This window comes from Sturnus vulgaris, chromosome 8, assembly GCF_052056855.1.
Source record: "Sturnus vulgaris isolate bStuVul1 chromosome 8, bStuVul1.hap1, whole genome shotgun sequence".
Lineage (NCBI taxonomy): Eukaryota > Metazoa > Chordata > Aves > Passeriformes > Sturnidae > Sturnus > Sturnus vulgaris.
Genome location: NC_142250.1, coordinates 33,900,006 through 33,927,527, shown reverse-complemented (window position 1 = coordinate 33,927,527; position 27,522 = coordinate 33,900,006). Strand labels below are relative to the sequence as shown.

Sequence of the window (27,522 nt, the reverse complement as noted above, 5' to 3'; positions counted from 1 at the left end):
AACAACCTACCAGGACACCAACATCTTGGCCTGCTACCAATGATCAGTGACATTCAATTTCTTTCTTGGAGCCTGCTCCAGCTCCAACTGAAGTCAGTGGGCATTTCACTATCAACTTCAGTGGGAGCTGGCTCAGGCTTCAGTCATTTTCCTCTTGGATTGGCAAGGGAGGCAAACGTTAGAGACGCAGCACGCAGAGCCCCTGATGGGAGGAAATAACACATCAGCAGCCCTTTGGCTGATCAAGAAATGGGCAATGAATGTAAATCCTGCCCAGTTGCTGCAAGGGCAGCAGCCATAATGCAACCAGAAAAGCAAGGTGTGGTTCGTGCTCAGGAGAAAGAAACCCTTTCCCCTTAAAAAGAAATACAATTCAGGGATGACAAGCGCCTAAGAGCTCCCAGCATTTAAAACCCTAGCAATGTTTCCAGTTGGCTAATACTTAAAAAACATTACCAAGAGATAGAAATATACTGCTCTTACAAATAACAGCACTAAAGATGAAGGTGGTGGCACTTGGCAAGCTGATTTCTGCTCACACCCTGAGCAGGGCAGCACTGGCATCTCAGTGCATGCAAGGACGCTGTCATCAGATGTGTGCGTGCACCCAACAAATCCATGCACTCTGAACATCATCTCACTGTCACTGGCTTTTATTTCAGCAGAGCCCACTCCTATTATCTGATGGAAACTGCCCCTGATTGAGCTCCATCTGTGACCACCAGGGTGCCTGCTGCGATTTGCAAAGCACATGACAGCGCTCCTAACGTCAGCAGCGAGGTCTGAACCACCCCACTTTCATCTGCACTTAACTTTTATTGTCAGGGGCTTCCCTTGGGCTTTCCCTTTTTTATCATTCCAAATTGACTTTTCTTTTTTCTTTAAATAGAAGGGCAACTGTCTGCTGCCAGTGAGTGCTAACAATCCACAATGAGCAACAGAACACCCCGGGCTATTGGTACCAATAGTGGGTTTGTTAAAAATACTTTTATCCTGAAACAAATTTACATTAAAATTGGGAATTTGGCATGGGCATGCAAAAAGGGTATATTTAACCATAGATACACTCTAAAATCTTAACCTAAACCCTTTTCCAGCGTGGATTCTAACACCAATTTATTTCTACAACTTTTCCTAACGTTTGATCAAGAAGTTCATCATAGGATACTTTGGAGGAACTCCTAAAGCAGCAGCTACTTAAGGAATTTGTTTGCCTCTGTAGTTTTTTTGATGCTATTCTACCCCAGTAATGATTCCTGACTGACACCTCCCTACTCTACTCAGCTCAGAGCAGCCAAACCCAACCCTGCTCTCCCTTTGTGGAGCAGCTCTCCTTAGGGCAATCAGCCTCTGCTGATGGCAGAAATGATGACTTCAGGGATGCTGGAGCTGCGTGGGCAGCTGCCCAACTTGCCTGGGACATGGCCAGATGTTTCTGCCTCTGAGCCATCATTGCCATTAAGGAATTTGCTTATGTGTGCAAAGCAAGTCAAATGCAACCTCATTTAAAAAGCATTGGTAAAAGTTACAGTGCTAAGGGTATAAAGTCAAAACCTCACGCCAGAACTGATGACACGACATCCTATGAGTATGAGTATTCTTGTTTTATAAACAGCCCTATGTTTTGTCAAGGATAAAGAAACACCTCCATTCTTATCTCCTTTTGAAGAGTATTTCGTTGAAGAAAGCAGCAGAGTCTCTTGGTGATTTATTTAACACAAGATTAGTAATACCTTCCACAAACTCTTCCCAAAGACATCAACAGTTATTGAATGATGCCTGTGCTAAAAGTGTCTCTGTTGATTATGTCAGGCTTTAAAAGACCATCTTGAAACCCCACAGGAATGACTTAATGCAATATGTTTATATATAAAAGGAGTCATTGAGAGAGATGACAATATAGTTTACTCAAGTGCCCCCCAAATGTATAAATATATACATATACACCTTGATCAATATGTTCATCCAACAGAATGCATTCATAAAAGGCTGTGACAATTGGGAGTTAAAAATCTTGAATCCTGTTTTAGCAATATGTCTTTTATTGTCCAGTCCTTGGACCACTGGTAAAAATCAACAGCAGTGTATGTAGATGAAAATGTAATTTATAGTGCTTTAAGGACAATGAGGCATCCATTTATTCCACCACATTATTAAAATATATGCTTTTTATAGGAACGTCAGATGGAACTACAGGGGAAAAAAATATTAATTGCTGAAGCTACACATCAAAAGAACAAAGGATGCAGAAATGCTGTTAGGCCTGTATGTTACTGATATAACAAGACACTGTCAAGCAAAGCTATCTGCTGATATACTGGAATATGACAATAGGGAGCAGATACCTACTTGTAAGGCCTATTACAGAGGCAAAACTATCAGTTACTGCTCTATCATTCCCCAATGGCTCTGAAGCACTTATCTCAAACACACAAATGATGCCTCAACCATAATCAGAGCTACATTAACAAGCATACATTACATTAAAAAAGAAAATTTATAGGCACCTATATGAGGTTAGTTTGTAGACTAGCCCTAATGGATAAATACCTAAAACACTACCAAAATACATATTCACTAATGAACACGATAGTCAGACATGTTAAGATAAATGTGATTTATATAACTGTAATGACAAAAGGAGACAAGGCAGTCCTTCTAAAATCCATTCAGAGGCAAGGTACACAGTCCAGCATGCCAGCTTACTAGCCTGGGGTGGAAGGTTAAGGAGAAAAGACTGTTGCCCAAGTAAACTGATAAATCCTCTACCAATGAACTACAAAATCCTATTTACAAATGGGAAATGATGCTGCTATTCCTGCATGCACATACACATTTCTACACTTTCATATACAATTTAGCCACCCAGAAAAGTGCTAACTCGCCCTGAACAAGCACAAATTCTGTTTTTTCCTCCCTCCCCCAGCGAATCTTTCCGAGCAGGCCTTCAGTGAGGAGAGACCTAAGGACACCTTGCTTATGCTTCATCAGAGGATACAACACCATGGCACGGATGGATGTGACAACGTTGATGCGACTTGAAAAAACAGTATCCGTGCAGAGAAAAGCAGCAAGAAGCCCTGAAAAAAGCACAGCGAAACGGAGCTCCACGCTGTGCATTTTAAACCCAAACCATGGGTGGTGGTGATGGGCTTGGGAAGGGGGAAGGGGCTGGGTTTTTGTTCGCCGGTCATGGTGTTTGATCGATCATGCACCCGAAACGCGGAAAGACGGAATGTAGGGCTCTGCACACACGCAGACCGAGGTGCCCTGGCACCGGGCAGCGGCACCAACCTCACCCCCAGCCCGCCCGAGCCCAGCTCTGCCCCGGCCCCGAGCGCCATCAGCGCCGAACAAAGGCCTCGGCCACCCCGGGCAGCCCCGAGCGCGGCGCCCGGGCTGGGCACGGCCAAGGCACCCGCACTTACATGGCCTCAGACGGCTCCCGGACCAGGCCACCTGTCTGTGCCTGCTGCAGGGACTGCGAGCCTCCCATCCTCAGCGTGCCCTGGGCTCGGGGCTAGGCGACAGCAAGGCCGGCTTCCTCCGGAATCCCCCCGGCGAGCAGCCCCGGCAGCTCCGGCGCTGTGGAGGCTGCGGTGCTGCAGTGCAGATGGAAACAGCTGCTCGCATCAGTGGCAGCACAGGCAGCAGCACTTCGGCAGCTTCTCCTCTCTGAACTGTTGCCAGTTTTGGTGGTGGGCTGTTGCTTTGTTTTGTTTTTATTCTGTCCAGATGAACGGTGTTTATAAAACAGAACGAAATCGCGGCCGCTGTGACAGGGTAATCATCAGCTAAACAACAGCGGTCCCAGCAGCTCCGGTGCAGGCGCCTGGAACGGCACTATTGGCTATGGAAACCGGCTTGGAAAAAAAAAAAAAAAAAAAAAAAAAGAAGACGAAGAAAAGCAGACCCTCCCTTTAAGCACACATTGTCAGCTACCGTGGCTCTCTAAGGACCGACAGGCAGGACCATTATATTGTGTTGACTCAGCTGATCTGAAATGCAAATGCACGCGTGTGTGCACTGGGTGCACGCACTCCCCCCCAGCACCGAGCTGTGCTCATCGGGACGCCGGCACACGGGATTCATAAACAGAACGGCTGATTTCTTTTTCCTTTCACAAACGAGCTCATCCCTCTTGCGAGAAAAAAAATGGAATCTTCCGTGAGGAACGTAGGGAGAATATCATGGGCAGCCAAGGTAAACAAGCCAAAGTGGGAGCAGCTCCATCCAACGCTGGGGCACTTTAACCACTCTGCTCCTGCCTGCACACACCCCCTTGCTGGACAGTCAGCTGGAGATGCTTAATATAGGTGGGGAAGATCTTTAAGACCAGTATTCCAAACCCTATAAATCAGCTTATCCTTTCACCAATTCAGGAGGTAACAGGGCACTGGGAATTCTAAAGGATGGGCACCATCGCTCTCCACATCCCTGCCGTTAGCAAATAACAGATGATTCACATACAAGCCCTGTTTCACATCATGAAAGGAGCAAAAGAAAAAAGAAAAAAATCAGTTGCACTGCTGCCTGCACCAGGAGCTAAACTCTAGGGATACAAATGGCTGGAAGCTATGTAACAATTCTGGATACATCACAGGGTGGAGGGGTCAAAAGGATCAGATAAATTCAACAAAAATATTAAAACGAACTGACTTCCAAGCACCTATCACAGCACAGCTTTCAGGCTCTAGTGGAGGCCTCATTAAGCTCACACTTTCAACAGTTTCAGGGGTTTTTTTCTCTGCTTGCATAAATGGAAATCCAGTTGGGTTTGACTGCTGAATGCACGTGTAAAGTTCTGACCATCTGGGTGCACCCACAATATATTGTTCTTAAGATAAGAGGAAACAAGGAAACACGTTTAGCAAAGATTAAGAACTTTTCATTTCCAGAGGCTGCCTACAATTTAATTCTGTTTTATGATCAAGATAAATTACATTTTTCTTTTCCCTACTTTTTTTAAGCTATGGAGGAAAGCCTGTGAGCCAGCACTTTGTTCAGCCACAAGCTTCCAAGCAAGTTAAAATTTTGGGGTTGTTTTGTTTCTGATAAAAGCCAAACCCTCATTTCTAGCATCTCATTGCTCAAGACTCATCCTAAGTCCCCCAGAGAAGCAGCAGCACTGCCTCAGTCAGGGACTGAGCTCCAGAACTCCTGGAGCAGAGCTGGGTGCCTGAACCACAAGTGACCCCCAAACTCTGCAGCAGAGCCCAGCTCTCATCTTCCTTTGCCAAGGTGGTGGCAGCTCACTACACCCTCTGAATTTGCCATTCACAAATAAGGAACACACAGAAAGTGAATCAAGTGTATGGAAATGTTCTATATACTCTTTGGCAGTAGATTGGAAATGGTTAGTAACTCCAGGACTTCCATCCAGTATGGGAAATCAATGGTACTGGCCAATATAAAATTACATGTCTGTATCCAGAGTCCCTGTTAGGCTGAGGTTAGAGCTCAGCTTCACCTTAGTGTGTGGTAGCTCTGCCTAGTCTTCGAATATCATAATAGCTCCCTGCTGGATTTAATTTGTTACAGAGAAAAGGAGGACTCAGAGAAAAGAAAAACCCCTAGAAAGGCAAACACCAAATTCAGTAAAGCCCTACCAGGTACCTGAAGCCAAGAGGGAGAACACAGGCACTGTTTGTCCTGGAAGTAAAGAAAACAGGGATGCTGTCCTGACAGTGAGAAAAACAGGGATCCTCCTAACAAGTGCAAAGCATACACTTCAAATGCCTGTGTCAACTCCTTCAAGTTTCACATGTACATTTATTAAATAAACAAAGCCCTAGTAAAAGAAGACTGGGATTGAATTCTATTCTGTGGCAGCACGAAAATAGCAGCTGTGCAGTGGAGAAGGTGATGTATTTTTTTCCATTCTCCAACGTTTCTATGCAACAAACATTCAAATGGCACTAGAAATGCAGGTCTTGGCAAATCTACAGAACGAAGGGCTTCAGCCTCTGGAGCCCAGCTGTGGCCCTGGTCACTTTGCACATTCTGTCTGAGTTACAGAAGGCTCTGGGTTATGGTGAGGGGTGTCACATGCAAGGCATTGCCTCCTTCTCCCCTCCCTCCCACCCCAGTTCTTGTGCACAGTTCGTGGCACAACTCAGAGATTCACCAGAGGACAGCTCACAGCCTTCAGAGCTTTGTAAAGAGGACAGGATTTCACTCTTCCCTTTGAAAAACAACCATCCAAGCAGCTCAGCTACAGCAAGGTGAACTCCTGATGGCCATAGTCTTCCACAAAAACGTGTGCTTTGACCCAGCCCTGGACTGGAGAGAGTTTGTTGCCTAAGGATGCAATAACAAATATTAAACTGATATCTCTGGCCAACCCGTGCAAGAAGCCAAAATATAGATTTACTTCTGATTTGGCCATATAATCTGTTACACTACAAAGCTGCAGCCCATCCTGACTGGTTAGAAATACCTCAGATGAGAGAAGCTCTACCTCTCCTGCCTGGCCCCACTTCACCCTTTAGGCCTGCCAAGAAGCATCAACTTAGCACTAAATTTAGTGCGGGCTTTTAAAAATACAAGAACTGTGTTGACACTCTGAGTACATTTTTTAAGAACTTCTCTGGAACCTTAAAACCACACAGATGTAGCTCAAAAAGAAAAAAAATCCCATTGTAGCTTCAAAGGATTTAAAGATGCCCTAGGCACTTCAGCCTAGGGATTAAAAGCCATGTAACAACTTATTGTGATCCTACTGCTGAAAAGCCTATTTAAGTATTCAGCACCATGCTTTAAAATTAATCTTTTTCTCTTTCTGCCTCTTTCACCCATTTAAGCAAGAGGCATATTTTGGCCTCTCCTAAACTAATGTTTTATTGAAAATGGATGCCCACTGATTAGTTGTTTAAAACAGTCTACAGACTCCTAAATATTTGGTCTTATTCTATTTCATGTTTATATATAAATTCAAACTTTGGTCACTTGCACCCAATTTGAAATTTTTGGCTTCCATCAAAAAACAATGCTGAGCAGGACTGTGATAACGTTTGAGATACTGAAATTTATGTTCTGTTTCTCTGCTCTTGGCTTCAGTGTCCTTCATGCCAGGAATTTGCACAAGTTATAAACATGACCACACATACACGCACACAGAACATCAAAGAGCCTGCTGAAAGAAAAGCCTCCCTCACACATCTATTCCCTAGGGAAGGAGTGGTGAATATTAAGCTGTACCTCCTAGCAGGAATGCATTATTGAGGTACTGTGCAGAAACAAGCACCATATAAAAGAAAATGCAAAGACAGAGCAAAACCAAACATCCCAAGCAAAAAGGGATTTCTTTGGTATCTGAATGCTGCTGCCACAGCTCTACAGAATGGTACTTTCAAAAAAAAAAAAAATCAAAAGATAGGGAACTGTTTTAAAAAACATTACTGCTTAAACATAATTGTTCCCCTCGATAATTTTTATGTATATATATATATATACACACATACATATATATTTACATGACACTGCCTTTGGACCCCAAAGCCTTGAATGCAGCTTGAGAAGAAGCTTTCACCCCAAAACCTCTCTTATTTGTAGGCTGCCCAGAATCAAAGGGTTCATGGCAAGGCTGGCCACAATATTCAGACTGCTAAGGAACAGCAACATCTTTCCTAAAGGACTAAAAGGACCAAACTGCTTGAAAAAATTGCCTCAGTATGGACAGAGTAGCACAGCAAACTGTGCCTGGGGAGGCTGGCTGTGTTAGAGAGCACATTAGCACATAAAAGCACTGCCATCTTTTGAAGCACAGTGGTGACAGCCCTTTTAGAACACCCAAGGCTGGAGACTCCCGTGCTCTCCAAGCCCTGCAGGAGCACCAGCCCTCCCCGGCCTCTGCCAAGTCCTTCCAGAAATCCAGGTCTCCCAGGACCAGAGTTGATCTCTGTGTTCCAGGGAAGGTCAAGCAGGCTGTTTTCAGCCATGTGGGCACTCAGGTTTGGAGTTCATCTTTCTAAGGGTCATAGAGCAGACAGCTGACAGGCTTTGAAAGAATTCAAGCATTTTTCATTACAGGCTGCACAAAAATAGGGAAGTCCAGACATATTGTGCACAGTTCTGTGCTTCATTGTTCACCATGCATTTTGTCAGTCCTAGGACACCTTTATTTCCTTTTCCTTTGTTTTTATTCTGAAAAATCAGACTTTCTTGCTCCTGTAGTCAGACTTTTGCTCCTTAGTCTCTCCCTCTCTTAGAGAGCAAGAGAGGATGTATCTTTTAATTTCCACTTCCCTAGAAAAGAGTCACTTAAAATTCCTTCTCAAGATGCTGAAGCTGCTGCTGGAACACTACAAGGCATTTACTGCCCTTCCTTTGGTTCTCCCCATTTTCTTGTTGACTCCAACTCTACATCTTGCTCAGAAATGTGCCACAAGGAATCTCTGTGAGACCACAATAATCATGTTTTGGCTTTTTTTCCAGCCAGGTCACTCCATGCTCCATCTCACCACCTGCACTGCTGTGGGACAGGCACAACATTTAACACTGGTGCTGTCATTACCTCCCTCACAAAGTCACAGCTAAACCCAACCAAACCCATTTTCAATCTTTATCTCCAGAGGTGTGATTCTATTTTTTTTTTTCCTTTCAGGTAATAGAAGAAAATTAACTCTATCCAAGCCAAAACCAGGACACCACAGTATTGTATGCAAGTAGACCATAATATAGCACTAAAAATCTTTATTATTTTGAAAGATGATAACCCAAATTACCTCCTGGAGGGCCAAGCTGTGACCTCTTGCTGCTATCAGCAAGCAAGAGCAGTGAAAAAAAAAGCTAATTGCTTCCTTTCTCTCCCTTAATTTTATGAGTGTCTTTGTGCTACAAATAAAGGAACAAATACAAAAAAGTTTGCTGGAATGTGTGACAAATTTATCCCATTTTGGTATGCTGGCAAAAACCAGTGAAAGGTTAACAGAAATTGTAACGTGTGCTTTAGCACTGCCTAATAAATAGACATGTAATGCAGTTTATGGCTATGGTATAGTTAAGATACTATTATAGTCTATAATAAGCCATTTAAAGATACATTTATTGCTATCCTTCTAAAATCTAGTTATCCTTAGCTTAATTCCATTCCAGTACAGATAAATCAGAAATTCAGCCCTACATGGAGAATGACAGAACCTTCAGATTGAAACCATGCGTTTGCTGGTGTTTTTTCATTAGCTGTAGGTTCTGGATTAGTTTTTTTCTTAGCATTTATGTTTTAATGGTCTAAGAGTGGGGCACTGATTCACAACTGGAGATTGTAAATGAAATCTGAGCAGTGAAATAATTGCAGAGTGTTAAATCAGTGGGATATTTTTCAATACAACTTTCAAGAAAAACAAGCAATTTGTCCAATTGCCTCTGTACATCACCTGGCACAACACAGCCCTATCCATGTCATCATGGTACAAAATTATACACCACCAACAGCACAAGGAGATCCTAGGTGTAAAGCTTCACAGACTTAACTTGTTCTTCCAGATCAAATACTTTGATAGACACATTATCTGCTCCAACACTTATTTAGATTAACAGAGAGTGAGTGCTTTATTTGCATTGATACACTCTTCATCAAAACACACAATGTCCCAGAGATTTAAGCCTGAGCACACTGACAGAATTCCTATCTGCTAATTCCAAGGAAACAGGAGTGACCAGTGATGATGCAGCCAGGATGGACACTGAAGCTGACAAGAAACAAGCATGAGAGTGGGTTTCAAATAAAAATAAAAATCTAAAATAAAACATAAATAATTGTGCCCCCTCCCCACTACTTGGTTGCTAGGGTCACTGCTTAATCTAAACTGCAAGTGAGATTAATGGCATTAAGAGTTATGAATAAGCAAGATGCCTGTTTAGTTATTGAAATTTCCAGCATGGGAATCTCAGAGGAAGGATAACAAAGGGGCCCCTTTTGCACGGGACGCCGGGGGGGCTCCAGGCTTTCAGAGGCCGGCAGTGAATTACGATCAGCAACGTGAGAATTGCACACCCCGCAAGATTCCACGTTCCACAGCCTCCCATGAAATGAAGGAGGCACACAAAGTGGGAGATGAGCCACATATTAGTGGCTAAATTCTTTTTTTTTTCTTTGCTTTTTCTTTACAGAGTTGGGATTGAAGCACGAGAGACAGGATTTCCATGTTTGGACTCAGTTGTTTATTAATTCTTATCTCAAGTATGGTGACTTTTACAGTACCTTTAGCTAACAAGATAAAAGCGAAAAAATGGAGCTGTATCTCGCTTGTTACAAGGTCTTTTAAGGCCTAACTGCCCAATTAAAAGCTAACATCTATATTATTTATATTTTTGACCCAATGACCAAACACCTGCGACCCACAGTGCAGTACTTTCTATCCAACCAAAAACTACTACTTGAAACCAAGAAGAAGAAGGAATAAGAAGGAAGAAGAAGCTAATTCCTAAGAACTTCCATCTTGTCCCATACCTATTACTATATTCCTAAATTCCAAACCCTTCACCATGTGATATCACACACTTCTACACACCAGTGATTCCAACTGTATCACTCAAATTTGGAAGCTTTCTCCAAGGCCTCAAGTCAAAAGCAGTGTTCTTTTGGGGTCAGTGCCAGAAAGCACAGAAAGCTCAGAACTCCCAGGCTTCAGGGTCCCAACATCCCAAGAGCTGAGCACATCCCAGGTGTGGGTGCTCCCCTCCTGCCTTCCCCTGGCTGTGGCATGTGGTGAAGGAGCCAGAGTTAGGGCTCAGGGCTGCCAAACCCCTGTGCAGAGCTCACACCTCACTTTGTGCATCCTCTGGTCTCTCATTTGCTCCTTTGCTTTCCCCTCCTGCCAAGGAACAGACACTTCAGTTTTGGATTTTGGGCTCTACCATGCTACTGAATTCCTTGGATGACAAACAAAACTTTAAACTCCTATTTACCAAATTTATGGCCTGGGCTTCAGACTGGAACCACAAGTATCACCACACCAAAGGAGGGAGCCTGTTTTGCTGCTGAATATGCTTCTGCAGACCATGTCCACAAGCCCAAATTCTGTTGGCATTTCCAAACACCAGAATTGCAGAAACACCACCACAAGACAACAGGAGCTCTTCTTGCTTCCATGCTTCTTTCTAAGTCTCTGAACATCCTGAGGTGTAAGATCCCTACAGCAGGCTTGTTAGGAAAGGAGCTGCCTAATGCCAGGACATTTTTAATGGCTTTCATTTCATGCACCTGCCCTCAGCTGACAAGATCCCTGCTGATAAAGCTCTCCAGGAGCACCTTGTTGCAGGCGATTTCAGCAACCAGAATCCAAAGGCCTGCTGGCCTCAGGGCTAAAGTAAAAGATTAGATTATGAAAATGCAGGATGAAGAAACCAGACAAGAACAGTATTCCTCTCTGGTGCAATGCTTTGCTCCATAGCTGCTAAGGATGGGTGGTCAAATTACTGCCTTAAAGTCAGCTTACAGCTCCAATCTGATTTCATGAGAGTTAACAAAAAATTGGTCTGAAGTATGTCTAGTATGTTTCAATGGTTTCTTTAAGCTTTTGTTTTTAGAGGATTTAGCATTAGAGGTAGAATACCCCAAAAGCACATGCCATATTTTAGCATTACAGTGATTACTGAGAAATACAAAATACACCTGACAACAGTTTTAGCCCATGTATTAACTGCTCTAGGACAAGAGGTGATCCCATACAAATCCTCCACCCTCCTGGCAGTGTCAGGAGCTGTCACTGTGTGTGCCACAGTGCCAAGGAACAGCATCCCAAGCCAGGTGTGTAATTTCTGAATATGTACTGCCATGGTTTTTGTAGGATGCAGAATGATCAATGCTGCTCTAAAACTCCTAGTGGATGGATTAATTAGTGTAACGACATACTCATTTTCATGCTGCTGAACCTGTTCTAGCAGCAAGGAAATTACCATAAATTGCCTGAGGGAACCTGTAAAATACACAGGAATAACAGGCAAACAGAGGGCTACCATCACCCTTTTGTCCACCACCTCAGACTGAGAGCAGCTTTACATGACACACAAATAATTGCTCTCTTTGAGAAAACCTGCAGCCAAAACACCCCAGAGAGCCCAAATTCCCAACCAGCATGTGGTTAGAAAACAGGTGATATCTCCCACTTGTCTCAAGCACCCATTAATGCTTTGCCTTTTAAAGATGGAGCTGCTGGCAGCTATTTGCTGAATTGCTGCTGGCTGATGGAGCTGTCTGTGCCAGCACACACCATGGGGGTCTCTGGGCACCCTGCCCAGCAAACACACAGGACTGTCCCCCACACCATGGGTTCACCCAGGTAACTCCACCACACCAGTCCCACACCCAGCTACAAGAAAATGCAGCTAATCCACAACGTTTTGGGCTTGAAACACAGCAGACACCCCAGAATTTGATGCTATTATTAATAAGTTGAAGACATCTACACAAAGCATCCTGCCTGGGGCTGAGCAGTACTAAACACACCAGTCAGGAGACAATCTCCTTTAAAAACCTGGAATGGTGGAAATGGATGAAGAGCAGCAGTGTGGCTCGTTTTTTACAGGCTGGTTGGTTATGTGGAAGGTATCTATTTTTAATGCTGTTTTTAAGGAGATGGCAAATGCTTTTCATGGTATCAGCCACAAAGCCTCGACAAACATCCTTGGGTTTGGTTTACAAGAATTAAACAACTTCATTTCAATGCCTTCTATCTGTCCCTATCCTAAAAAAAGCATCACTTCATTTGTGCACTAGACAGTCCAGACACACACTACTACTATCCAATTCACATGACAAACATAAACCCCACAAAACTACACCTTCCTTCCACCCCAGAAAATTCTCAAACCCAAAAAATCTGCAAACTCCCACATTTTGGAAAGAAAGAAGCATTTGTATCCCTCACTTGTACTTCTCATCTCTTCCTTGCTCAGTGCACTTGTAAACTTAAATGTTGTCATACATTCCTTTCAAAAAGGTTAAATTCACTCAAGGGAAAAAAATCTTGAGTTTTTGAATCCCATTTAATCCCTTCTTGGTTTGGAATGCATTATTAAAAGCAACTCAGTTTAGGATTATCAGTGATGGTCCAAAATGAAGACAACACATTGGTTTTTATTTCCATAGTTTTACACCAAGCCTCTCTGAAGGTGGGTAAAAGGAGAAAATTTGTTTTCAACATATAGTCAAGCAAATAAAACCCAGAAGTCATAAAGCTTCTCCTGTTTTTCTGCCTGACACCAATTATTCAGCTTTGCTTCCTCCCAAGGAAGCATTATGAAACATTTTGGAAACCAACAACACAGAAAGTAGAGCTTTGTGTAAACACTGCTGTGACTTTCTGCTTTCAGAGAGATTTGTTGCTGTGCTTCCAATTGGTTCCAGGCTCATTTCAGGAAAATTAGGTAAGACAGAAATGTGTATTTAATTTCAGAGATCAACAGACATTCCCTGTCCATCCAAAGTCGTTCAAAATGTTCAGACTCCAGTCTGCTTTAGCTTTTGAAAGAAAACTGACCTGGTATCTGACAACAAGGAGGATCCAGCTCCCCACTCCCATCAGTCACACAGAATATCACAGGGATAATTTTTCAAAGAAGTAGTGAGGCTACAGGAGAGGCCATGTTCAAAACCAGCACTCGGTTTTTGTTCTCCAGAACAAATCACATCCATCTCTCTTCCTCACAGGACAAAGAGATGGATCTGCTCCTCAGAGACTTTCCAGCTCCGTCCATAGAGCTTCCATAAAGAATCAGCTACTCTCTAGCAATATTTCAGCACTTCTCTCCAATTATGAAGCATCTGTGACACAGTTCATAATGTGACCATCATAATCACAGAGGAGACTGCAATGCCTCAAGGATCCATTTTGCAGAAAATCACACAGTGGCCCAGCAGTTGCACAAGTTCAGCACCTTGCCAGGCACTTGCCATCAATGTGACAAAGTGAAACAACCCAATTTGCAGGCTATCATTTTCTATGGCTGATTTGACTTGAAACACAGGAATCACATAAAAATGCAAGGTAGTCTCAGAAGTATTTACAAAAGGAGCTGATTATAACAGCAGACAGCTATTTGCACAATAATATTTCTGCTTTTCAAGAGGGTGCAAGAAAGATCTTTTATCAACAGACAACTCTAATTCTCACCTTTATGTGCATCCTAATTTCCATTAAGATACAAACACACCAGTTCAGCTTTGGAGGAAGCAGCTGTGGGTGACAGGATCACTATTCTCAAGGCATAATGAGAATGCTGGGAGTGCACATTTGGGCTGCTGACATCCCAGGCTGGATTTTGATTCTGCATTAAGGACTTCTACTAATACAACATGTCACCCAAAGAGGCTGTGGACATTCCATCTCTGCAAGTGTCCAAGGCCAAGAGTTTCTTATGCATACACAGGCATTCACATTATTAAACACACTACATCAATATCAAAACAAAACAGAAACTTCAGAGGCACAAGCCAGTCTAAATATGTAAGCACAGCAGCTCAGCTTGCCTGCAGAGTTCTAAAGTTATTTCTCCTGTCATTGAAGCTGAATTCTAGTGAAAAGGAACAGAAAATCCCAATGTTTTAGTGGTTCCAATTTGGATTTGTAAACAATAGTCATTTGTGACTACATTACAGCACTCCCAGAATGTGAAATTCAGGGTATCCATAGAGTTCAAACAATTCTGGATGATTGCTGGAAAGAGCCAATATCTCAGGGTGAGCATTTTCCAACTTAAAATCTCACCTGCCCATTTTTCTCCGTTTTTAGAGGATAACCACTGTATCTACACTTCAATTCAGAAAAATCCTCTCTAGATGACAGAAATTGCACACTGGTGCAAAAGACTTCTGTTCTCCATCAATGGTACACAGGTTGGTGCAGTGCAGTGTCATGGAGGAAAACCACAAAGACTTGGCTTTACTGTGCTTCAGCATCACATACACTAAAGGTGAAGACACCATTTTTTTGATCAAAACAATCAGGTGTTTAGAAGAAATAATTAATCAACGTTTCCTAGATATTGTAGCCAATAGCTTTTTCAGCAGCATTTGCTAATAGCTATTTGTGCAGTGTTCTACAGCAAAACACATTTATTGTGTACATTTTCATTTGTAATTCAGAGTATCCTCCTGCTGAGAGCAGCATCTTTTGACATTTCTGAACAGAGCTGTAGCAGCATAACTGCATTTCCTGTGGTGTCTCCTGCCTTGTATCCCACTTGTCACAAGCTGCCAATGTGTATTGGTGGGGTGGAGAATGCTGCTCTCCAGGGAGTGCCCATTTCATATTCTCAGCTGTGCTGTGACCTTTTCCATTAATAGATGTCACAATAAGGGCAGGCCTCGACTGCTGAGCCACAAGATCAGACGGGTTAATCACCCTCAGACTGGCACCAGCTGAAGCTCTGACAGGAATATCCAAGCACATGTCTTCACTATATTTGAGATGGGATGGCTGGGACATGATCTCTAAGGTTCCTTCCAACACAAATCATTCTATGAGCTTGACTCAGTTCAGGGGTTTCCAAAGCAAAAAATGTGCTGGACCACCCATCAAACACTATGGCAACAGTCAACGTAAATGTGAGGCAGTGAAACATTTAACTTTGAAATCAAGGTAACATTCATTCAACACGAATGAAACGAAGCTGAAAAACTTCTTCCTTCACTGCTGACAGTGACAATGCAAATCAGCTGTGGAGTGGGGAAGCTGCTGGCACCATCTGAACATGAATGAGCAGAACAGTCCTCTTAAATAGAACCTGATCTTGCACAGTTTCACACCCAGAAACAAAACAAAACAACAAACTTTAACTTCAAGAAAGGAAAATACTGGGGAAAAAAACTAAAAAAATAATAGTTTAAAAATAGAAGGAAAGCTCAGCATAGTAATAACCAGTGTAGCCTAAGCTCCCTCTTCTGGTATTTTGGAGTGAATACACTGGATTAGCAAGGTCTTAATAAGTCTAACATTTGGATTCAAAATCTAGCAGCAAAGTGTTGATATAACTTAGACAAATCACCTGTCAAACTCAGTCAGCCTCTTTCACACTAGTAACATTTCTTAAGCAAAAGATGCAAAGACATGGAAAAATATTGTAACAATTGAAATCACACGTACCTTTTTTTTTCCCTTGTGAAACCTTTGGTTTCTTGAGTGGGCAGCTCTACACCATCACCAGGGGCCACAGCCAAAGGTACATCCTCAGAAGCGTGGTTATCAACTCCTTTGCAGCTGTCAGGCTTGGAAGTGCTGCAAAACAATTATTAAAAATAAGCTGACAAATTTCAGAAATGGCCATGAAGCTTTAATGAAGTCTCTTTACAGGATGAACTTTGGCTGGATCTGCAAGGAACTATAAGAAGCACATCATCCCCTCCCAAATTCCCTCTCTCTCCCACCTCCCACAAATTTCTTCTTCCTACAAACATTATTTCACTTAACTTCTCAGCTGACCACATAATCAGTAATATTGCAGTCTTGACAGCTCTTATAGACCATAACATTAAGTGCCAGAAGAATTTAACTGTATGTGAAATCAGTATAGTAAATAAATCACTAATGACTGCTTTGCTGTTCTCACACAGCCCTTTCTCCTCACTGTACAATATAAACATTCAATTAAGCGATTTGTGTTTTAGGAAAAAAAAACCTAAAATCTGAGACTAAAACATTCTCTTACTTTAACAGCTCTCCCTAGGCTGTAAAGCTAAACACAGTAATCCCAGAACTCATTACTTGGATGTTAAGTCGCTCTGCTCAGCAAAGCCCCACGCTCAGGAGCAGGGCAGTAACCACACACCTCCCCCTGCTCTCTGCCACACTCATTAAAGCACTGACAGAAAAGGAACTAAATAACCAATGACTTCATGTCTCAAAAGAAGGAGCAGTTCAAGGTCTTGTCACACCACACTGTCCCTTCCAGGGCACCTCAGGCACACGAGAGGGACACAAATGTCCTGGGGTAGCAGCCACACACAAATGTTGGAAATGTTGATGGAAACAGGATGTGGCTGAGAGGCTTCTTACAGGTTTCCTGAACTAAATATAAACAGCTATCTTAGTCATTCTTTTTAAAATCTTCTCTCCTCTTCCCTCAGTAATTACACTGGAATTGTAAGCAGCAGATTAAACTGTGTTACTGATGAAGAGTTAGTAAGGTCCAGGGACAAGCTGTTCCCTTCTTTGGTGCACAGAAAAACCACATCCCTAACTTCAGTCATAACACACAGGAGCAGGAGAACAGACACTTCCCAAAGTGCTTTCCACTCAGTTACTAAGATCACCAAAGCTCTTTGTGAGTGCAGTTTACCTTGATTGGCTTATATCCACCAAGCTGCTTTGTACCATATGGGACAACTACCCAGCTATTTCTTCTAAGAAATTACCTCTGCTTTCCTCAATCCTTCCTTCCTTTCTCTTTGTCCAAACCGGCCTGATGTTGACACAGACACCCGAAATTTACAGCCTCATCAAGTTAATGCAAATAAATAAATAAACAATGATTTAAAAGCAGGCTGTTTCCTTTTTTATGCAAAGGCCTTTGTCCTTGGCTAAAAATGTCTCTGTACTAATATAGTAACAGCATCCCCTCTATACCAAGGCACTGTGACTATATAGGGGCACAGTGAAAGTGAGATTTTTAAAGCAGAAAAAAGTGAACTGCTAAAAATAAGTGAATGCTGAACATCTGTTTGGAGAGCAAACAAAGAGTTGCAAAACCTAAACAATTCACAAGAGGGCCCGGCCAAACAAGAGCACCAAAGGCACATAAATTATGGCCCTGGTGTTATGGACACATAAAGCTGTCCCAGTCTGCAGAAACACCTGTTTCACCCACACTCTTCACACAGGCCCAAATGATCATCTGCAGCTCTCCAGCTTCCCGCCCTTAAGCCTTTCCACATCAAATGAAACAATTTTCAGACATACTTTGACTAATGAGTGCCATTCCCAACACTAAAGCAAAGCTTGCCATCAACAAGGATTTCCAGAAAAGCTCTGCTCCCCATCCTTCACAAAGCCTCCACTGCTCCTCCTGCTCTGACAGACTACACAAATTGAGGCAGGGGAGCACAGAACAGCAACCCAATCCAAAATACAAAATTCCTGTCCACTCTGAACTGTCCAGCCTAGAACTGCATCAACAGGGGTCCATGTGTTAACTCATGATACTTTTATCACCTCAGACATGAAGAGGCTACATTAAAACCTCTCCACAGCTCTTATTAAAACAAAACTTTCCATTAAACTTTTTTCTCAACTAGTAATATGTTAATGGTTGCAGGAAGAATACTACCAAAAGGCCCAAGTCTTCTCAGTGCACAATGAACTATACATTGAGCAGTATTTATCCTGTGGAGTCGAGCTGATTAGAAAACAAGCATTTTCAAGCCCCATCTCTTTTAGGAAACCTCAGAAATAATTTTCTGACTATCTGTGTGCAAAGACAAACGTGGGTACTTCTTGTGCTGCCAACACTAAGAAGTACAGCCTTAAACACATGCAGCAAGTGCCTTCTAAGCTGTCATTTTTTCCTGGGCACTTGTAGGTTTGGGGTTTTTTTTCACTACAAGCCAGGAAGGAAGTCACAGGGAACAGACAGACACTGCTCACAAGTGTTTCACACCTCTAACCTGGAGCCTAGCTATGCTGCACAGACAGAGCTCTTATTTGACTTCTCTACCTTTCCAATCCAAACATTCCTCATACAACACAGAAGTCCTGTTGCAGAGCTCTGCACCTGCAGAATAAAGAGAAAGCTGTGTCTGGCCAAAGCTTCTCCTAGTGCAACATGTACTGGCAAATCAGAGTGAACTTGGCCTTTCATTGCTCAACAAAAATGCTTGGCAGAACCGGCGGTGAACTTTTTACCTAATTCTTTTCAGGGCACTTCTCTGTAGATAAATAAAATCTTCCTGAGCAGATGATAGCAGGTTGTCCCTGATCAATATGTTATCAGCAGGAGAGAGACAGTCAGTCACCCTCAAGAAGCAAAACAAAGATACAGTTTCCTGAGTGGACAGATGGAAAGACAACCTGATCTCTCACTCTGCCCTGCCATCTGGAAGCCATTTAGCACAAGCTGACCCCCATCATATATGCACCATTATTTTTCCCTGACAAAGTGCCTGCATTATGTGACACCCCTGATGGGGAAACACATAGAAACAAAAGCAAATTTAGTACATAACTGAGTATTTTGGAGGAAAACACTTTATGATTGCACCTTGCTGCAGGGAGACTGGAATAACACCATGGCATTCAGGAGCTCCTGTAACATCTCCATTTTGCACAGGTACCCAGTAGGCATCACAGAGGTGTCACATGTGTGTGCATTAGAGAATTGTATCCAGTCACACTGAAATGCAGTGGTGCAGTGATTCTACATAAAATGCCAAAAAAACAGAGACTTTACCAATATTATCTTACTTATATCGGCAAGAATCTGTTCCAGGACAGAGGTGAATTGTTGATGACAGATAAGACAATGACATGAAAGAAAAAAACATCACTGAGGCTCTTCCTTTGGGTAAGAAAAGCCCCAATCCTGCTGTTACTGATCCCAGCTGTGACCATAATCCCATGTGTTTTAATACTTCGATTTGCTACCAACATCATGTTATGAGCTCAGGACCAAACCCCAGGGAAGTCAGTAGAGCTGCTACTGCAGGAGGAACTGCACCATGACTGAACACACAGGAGTTAAAGCAGGGGTGCAGCTGAACTGATTTAACCCCTCTTCTGCCAACAAGCTGCCACCTGGGGGTGGGCACAGTGGTAGCCTCTGGGTTTTCTACTGCTGGGACAGCAGAAAACCTCCCTGCAAGGCTCACAGAGAAACTGGCAAGTAACAACAACCTGGGCAAGAAAGACAGGTGAAGGAGAATGGGTAGGCTTTTATATCCAAAGCTGCATATGGATGCAAAATAAAGGAGTAAGGAAAAACAACACTGACAAGAGTTAACTTGTGCAGCATTTAAAAAAACAAACAAAAGAGTTAAAATCAACAAACACAGAAGAACCACTGACAATCAGCTTCACTCCAGTTGACCACAATGTATTTCTCTGTCAGTTTCCTCTGCTTCAGGACCTGGAAAACTACCTACATCCAGTGTGAAATACCCCTGGTTTGCCACTTTTTAGTGCTGAACCCTTCCAAAAATCCTTGCAGCTCCCTCAAAGCCAGGATTGGGAAACAAGAACCAGATCCTGTGGGTGCTGCACAGTCTGTGTGCCCTTACCCCTACTGGGCTCAGCAGCAGCACAGCCTGGGCAACTGGGCTGGAGCAAGGAACCCTTCAGACATTAACAAGAAAACATTCCAAAGGCACAAGCTATGAAGCAGATCAAAAGAAAAGGTATAATATAATTAACTCGAAATTACAGATTCATATGAGAATGCAAACAGAGTGAATTCATGAGGTTTACAAGAAACGGTGAATTAAAGCACTCTGAGACTGCTCTCCCTAAATGTTTAATCATAGACAGCTTGTGTGCCTTTTTCACTGCAAACAGCAAATTATCACCCTAAGGCCACACAATCTTCTGCTCCAGACTGTAGTCCAAAGACCATATACAAATCTTCCTGGCACTTTTGGTGTTAGTCTTTTTTACATGCTTACACATTCAGAAAGTAGTTCACAGCTCCACCTCAATTAATGCTCACTCTTTTCTAACTGCCTCACTACTGTGGCCAACAATCCATTAGCAAGAAAAACAGAATCCACAAAAAACCCATCAGTAACCCAATTACAATTGTTAAAAACAAAAGAAACACAACTCTGAGTAAAAACTTACAAGAACTGAAAGAAATCCACATCATTAGCTTCCCAAGATCATCTTTCTCTGACTGTAGGAAAAAGTTTGTTTCTCACAGACTGTCTCAGCCAGCATTGGTGACTAACCAGCTTGGGGACTGGTGGCAGACCAGGACGGGCTAAACAGCAAAGTCACCCAGTTTTTAAGGTGGATTGAACAAACCACACAAGGTCCCTTCAGCCTCTGATGGTGTACCACTGTGACTTCAACTAACAAATTTAATGCTAGCTTAAATACACTGTGCATGTTTACACTCCACTGAACGCCCGGTGATTGAAGGGTACACACACCCTACAAGGCTTCCTCTATTGTTAAGATAAATTTATATGCCCAGAGATCCTGACAACCCCACTACCACCAGCACAAAGAAAGCAAGTTTCCCTTCTCAGTGCAAGCAAAGGCAGACAAAAAGGCCAGAGTTCAACAGAGATACCTGAATGTTTTATAATCAACATTATACTGTTAAAGTACTTCTCAAAGAAAATGCTCCAAGGATTAGTTACCTTGTACAAAAAAAAAAAAAAAAAGAAAAAAAAAGTATAAGCACCTATAAAATTATAGGGCATGTATTGCACCTTCACATGTCACAACCCTCCTATGTGCTGAAGTGATAGAATCTCAGGGAAAGGTAAAACAGCATTTTCTTTTGAAGGTTTTGACAAGGGGAGATTTAAACGCTGGTACAGATCTCTGCTGACAGACAAACTCAGCAAACCCATCAGCAGCTGGCCCCAGCAGACATTTATCCATCCAAGAAGGGTGAGAGCAGTTGCACAGGCAGTGCTCAGCTCCCGGTGCCCTGCCCCAGGGCACAGCTCTGGACAGTACCTGGCCGCAGTCAGCTCAGCAGCTCCCACCGGGACAGCATTTCCAAAGGCTGCAGACACAGCTAAGGGATGCTCACAGGGATCGAGGGGACAAGCCAAAGGATTATCATCACCTGGCCCAGGAGGGCTGTGGAGAGAAAAGACAGAGAGAAAGGCAGCCTTAAATGTCTCAGTTATTGCAGAATTACTGTTGTTTATCCTTCTGAATCCCCGGACTTGAGCACGAATGAGCTAACTTGTGTGCTAGGGAACACAGAGGAAGTTGGCATTTTTAATCTAAGTTGCTTTTGTTCCCACAGAACTGAAGCCTCTGGATTTTTGTCTGACTTACAACTGCAGGAGCAATGAGACAGTACAACCCAGCAGCAAACGAACCCCACTGTGCTTCTGATTAGGGAAAGCAAACAAGAAACGGAGCTGCTGCTTGAACAGGAGAAATTACAAGATTTCCTCACTCAGAAACCACACAAAATACAAGATCAATGTTCGTTTTCACCTGAGCTGGGGGGCTCATCAGTGGGGGCACAGAGTCAAAGGTGTCCAGGTGCTGTGGGGAACACACACAGAAAGACATCCAGCCTTGTCCCCATTCCTGAGAAAAGCAGAGTGCCACTGAGTACCAGCAGCTCATGACTAAAGAAAACAATTTGAAAACACACTGCTGAAACAATAAGGAAAGGAGCCTTGCTGAAAAGGGGAGTTTGCTTATTTTTAACAGACACCAAACCCTGAGAACTCCCTGAAAACAATGTTTTTGCTGCCCACTTCAACCTGACTTTGCCATGTGACCACCCAGAGATCAGGATCCTGTTTTCCCTAAAATTCACCAAAATTCTCACGTTATTTGTAAACCATAAAGTGTGACCTTAAACTGCTGATGCAATTTCACACTGCCCTGGACCCCTTCTGTCCATATTGTTTTCTGTACTATTTAGTGAATACAACACTGAACACAAAGGGATGGTGCCATACGCAGATGGATTTAAGGTGCATAAACTCAAAACTGTCACTCAGCATTTGCAATTCCAACTTATAAATAAACAGCTCTAAATCAGAGAAATCAGCTTTAACTCTAAATTATTACATCCTTACCTAATTTCAAATCCAGAGATGCTGGGTGATTCCCTGCTGTAATTTAATTTTGAATCAAAAAACATAACAAACAGCTAAACTTTGCTATAACAATGTCAATGTTATTCTGGTAATGACTGACAGCTGCCATCTGAATATACTCCCTTCCCATATTTTATCTAAAGGATTCTGTAACATGTTGTGGGAAAAACAATTACAGCTCTGAGCAATTGACTGCCCACAGGTTTAACCACACCTGAGGGCTGTTGTAGGGAACTTTGAGCCAAGGTGGTTACAGGTTCTAAAGTCCTCTGGCTTATTATCATAAAGGGACCGGTTTTCATTCATTGCTGAGTTGCAACTGGGATGTCCTCTCTGCCTTAAAGTGAGTGTTTAGAAAGTAGATTTTGACAACAGCATTTTACAATTTATTTTTATGTACATAATGAGTAAACTGAGGAGATAGGCAGGTTTTCTTCTTGCTGTGACAGAGCACTAAGGCTATTCCCTGCAAACAAGTAGAAAGCACAGCACAAGCCTAAAGTGCAATTGAAATTGCTGTGCCCCAACCTGGTGAGAAGTGTTTGCTCCTCACCACTCATGTTTCCTGCACAACCAACTCCTGGACAGGGATTTTCATAGTTTATGGACAAAGCAACCTGAAACTCAGGCTTGGGGAGGTGATGGAGAAGCTGCTCCTTGCCAAGCCACCCTGCTCTGTGCAGCACAAACAATGAAGCCATCCACAAGCTGCTCAAACGAGTTCCACAAGTGACATTCCCGGGCATCTCAACTGCCTTTGGCTCCCCAGGTCCCTGCTCTCAGCCCTCTGCAGCCACCAGCCTTTAAGGCCCATTTGTTTCAAGAACTGAGCTCCATAAAAAGGCTACAGAGCTTTTTCCATTCTGCTGCTTCAGTTCTGGGTCGAGCCTGGAAGAGGATCTACATAAAACTGCTTCCAAATTCTGCTTATGACAAGCATGACTGAAATAGCTTGCAAAGGAAAATACCTCATAGTTTACCAAGCAGTTGCTTACCAACAGCTGCAGTGAGCACACTAAATTCAGCCCAAAGACCACGAGGTTCAGTCTGTTATTAGTGTGTCACAGGAGAAAGACACTGCCCATCAAGCGTCCTTAGGCTCTTGAGTTTCACAATTTCACTTTTAAGGCCTCTACTTAGCCTTGAAAAGAGATTTTCCAAGGCACTGTTAGAAGGCAGGTATGCAAATAACATGTTTCAGGCAAAGCTGGGCCCACAGTATTCATTATATATCAATGAACGAATGAGAAATAACTTCATAAACCCATCTAATTCCTTCTTAAACACAGCAGGTCTGACTCTGTCTATGTAAGAAGGCTTTAAACTAAGGCAGAAAATTAAGATACATACAGGGAAACAACTTGGCATACATGGACACAGAGGCAGCAAGTGCTGGGTGCTCCCGTGGGTCTGTTGGCTGTTCTCCTCCTGACATCCCTGAGATGCAGACCTTAAACTCCTAATTTCATAGGAAAGTTATAAAAATGCTTTGATACTGGTGCTGGAGACAGAAGGCAGCTATGGGTCTTGGCATTTACTCCCTGTCCATGTTTTTCCAATCAGGAGAGCTGGATGTGGCTCCCTTTGAACAGTCAACAACAGCTCCAAGTTTACTCCAAAGGAAACCAATGAGCATTTCAAACTCTGCTATCTCCCAAACATTTGGCTGCTTTTAATGAGATAAAGGCAAGATTTATGGATCCTGTTCTTTCTCCAGAAATCTCTGGAAAATGGCACCAACAACCACAAGGCAGGACTGAGCTCTCAGTGCTTTCATCACCCACTGTTTTATTTCCTTCAGGACACAAGATGTTCTTACCGGGTACAGCAAGGCTGGCAAACAAAATCCTTTAGATTTCATACTTGGCTTTCTAATATCTTGGGCCAAAGAATCAAATTTTTGAGCCTCAGTTAACCCATACATAAGAAAATGTATTAACCAATCCCAGAAAAATACTGAGAGAGTTTGCTATTTCTGCTAAGTTCTTACACTGCAATTCTTTGGAAAGGAAAAAGATGCAGCAGCACCTACTTCAGTTTCAAATTCATTCATTCAAACACGCTGCACCTCATAAAATTTGATCCATTTTATTAATTCCTCCATAATATTAGTTTTATCTTCTCACAGTTTAGTTTGTAGCTTATCTCTTACATTAACCATATTCACTGAAATGAACTTGGTGTCTAGAAAATCCAACAATAACCTGTTACATTAACCCCTTTGGTATTTCTGTTCTTTAAAAGTATTTCCATGATTACTGGGACTCCTGTCAATGATTCAGCAGAGAAGGAGGTACAAAGTTATTTCTAATATTAGAAACCAACATTACAGGTATCACTAACTAAAATTAAACTTGTTTAGGGAATAGCTCAGAATTGCTGCATGAGATACAAGCAAAACATTAAAAACAAACAAACCCCTCTTTTTTGTTTTTCCCTCCTGCACTACTACTTATGAACTAATTTAAAACCCATTTAAATATCAACAGCATTTCAGGAAAAATATGAGATTCTAAGATTTAAATGTAAAGTGTGGCTTTATTTCCCAAGGAACTAAGGCAACATCCATCCCCACAGGATGAGTCCATGCACCAGCAATAGCTTAAAAGCTCAGACACAGCAATGACTGGGGGCCACTTTTCCTGGTCACTGTGCTTAGATTTAGCCAAGGTTTTACCTCTAGCAGCTAAAAACCCACTCACAGTCAAAAGTTTAAGTTTTGGGCAATACACTGCCTTTTGTAAACCCAACAAAAGAGCTACTTATGCATTTAAATATGTGATTTTGGAAAAATCCCTCAAATTCCATACTCTGAAGAAGAAACTATGCCTTAAGTGCCCTGCAGCAGGACTTTGTATTTAGGCTCAGCCTGAGCCAGGCTGACCCCTGCTGAGCTGGAGCTGTGCAAACACAGTAATGAAGGTATCCAAGAGATGAACTGGCATGTGTTAATTAAAAGCAAATAAAACCCCTGTCACACAGGGGAAACATGAGTTTGATGCCCAGTGCATGGCAGCTACGCTTAAGGAAAAAAGGCACTGTCACCAAGACACCAGAACTGGCTCCTGGGGGAATTATTCCAGATTTCCACAGTGTTCCTCTAAGCGGGACTCGAGGAATCAGCAGAACAGGTCTGGGTGCTGGGTGATGGTGCCTGGAGCAGCCAGGGAGAGCCAGCCCAGCCCAGTGTGGCTGGGGCAGCACCTGAGTCACACCTGTCCCCAAGGGAAGGACCTGCCATCACCCTGGCTGGCCACAGTCCATGTGGGAACACGTGGCTGCCCAGCTCCGGACACGAGGCTGTGCTTCCAGCAGCAGGGAACAGTCAAACAGGGAACAGTCCTTTCCCTTCCCTTCCCACACAATTCCATCCCAACAGCACAAAGAAGGCAAACCAACGGGGGAGCTGGTTCTGGAGACATTAGAACATTTTTTAACAAGATCTCCTGAAGGCAATGCCCCACCTGTGGGAAGCAGCCCCAGCTGTGCAGCAGCTGGCAATGCCTGCAGGTAACTCAGGATGTTCAGCAGGAGCAGAGCGCTGCCGCTGTCAGGGACCCTGCAGAGGCATTCTCAGAAAGTGGATTTTTCTGGCACTCGTTGTGGAAAGCCTGACAAGATAGAGGAGTTATCTTGGCAGGGGATGGTGTTTAGTCACACACTACCTGACGGCCTGCACTTCCTCTCTCACTCAATCCTCCTTGCTTTGAAATCCCTTAATTTCTGTAACATGTGCACCCAGATTGATCACTTGTTTGATTAGCTGTAACAAGAAACCAGAATTTGTTGCTTTTTTTTTTTTTTGGAGTATTCTACATTACTGTGGTCGCATTAAAACTTAGGGTGAGCTACTACATTAAACAAGCACAACTACATCAGATTCAAACACTTTAAGGGACTGAAACATGCGTTACAGCACTACTTCCTTTGCAAGCTAAAAGAAGGACAGCAGAAAGCCACATAAAAGTATAAATCACGCCTGCACAGGATGAATAAGCACATTTGCTGTAATAACTGTCAAGCATTAAAAAAAGTCCATCACGTCAGCACGGAGCAGCTTTTAGAGCCTCGGAAGGGCTCTCGGTCACGTCCTGATGTCACTGGAGCCGGATTTCAAACTTCCCAAATCCCCAAAGTTCCCAGCCAGCAAACCTGAAGCAGAAGTCCCTCAATGCAAACAACACACACAGAAACCCCATACCCGGACAGAAACCAGGGCAGGAACTACAAAACCATCCAATCTTTTTTTTTTTTTTTTTTTTTTTAGAAGGGGTGGGAGGAGGAGAGTTAAGTCTGACCCAGAGCTGCAGCGCTGTGGGAGCGGGAAAAAGAGTTTCCAAAAGTTAAAAAAAAAAAAAAAAAAAAAAAAATAATTAAAAAGGAGGGAAAAGAAAGAAGAAAAAGAAAAAACTTCCCCAATCACAAGTGTCTACCTACCAAGGCCAGGAAATAATCACCAGCGCTCCTGGCCGCAGTCATCCCGGCCGGCAGCACAGCCCCTCGTCCCCACCGCGCTCCCCGGCGCTGCCCCCATCGCGGCCGGGCCGGGCACCGCCGAGCCCCGTTCGCCCTGCTCAGCTCCGGGAGCTCACAAAAGGCCGAGCACGACGATCCCGGAGCCGCCGGAGCTGCTGCTCGCAGGCTCCTCCCATGAGGCTCCCTGAGGAGAGGCCGGAGCGGCCGCGGAGCCGCGCCCGGGTCCTCCCCCGCGGGGCACGGCCGAGCTCCGCCACAAAACACCCCGGGAACGCACGAAACTCCCGAAAACAGCCTCCAGCCTCGCTAACCGCCTC

General features: G+C 43.3%; 1 protein-coding gene across 7 annotated transcripts in view; it reads right to left on the bottom strand.

Moving 5' to 3' along the window:
* Positions 1-27,195, bottom strand: part of TACC2 (transforming acidic coiled-coil containing protein 2) — an 80,301-nt gene extending 53,106 nt beyond the window's left edge. For 6 of the 7 annotated variants that reach the window (XM_088169407.1, XM_088169408.1, XM_088169409.1 and 3 more), the window contains exon 1: positions 3,429-4,092. In XM_088169407.1, coding sequence (XP_088025533.1) covers positions 3,429-3,496 — 68 coding nt within the window. In that variant the 5' untranslated portion in view covers positions 3,497-4,092. Of the gene's footprint in view, positions 1-3,428; positions 4,093-16,088; positions 16,221-21,617; positions 21,744-27,166 lie in introns of those variants that run through there. The other variant, XM_088169413.1, reaches the window with a different exon arrangement.
* Positions 27,196-27,522: the final 327 nt, after the last annotated feature.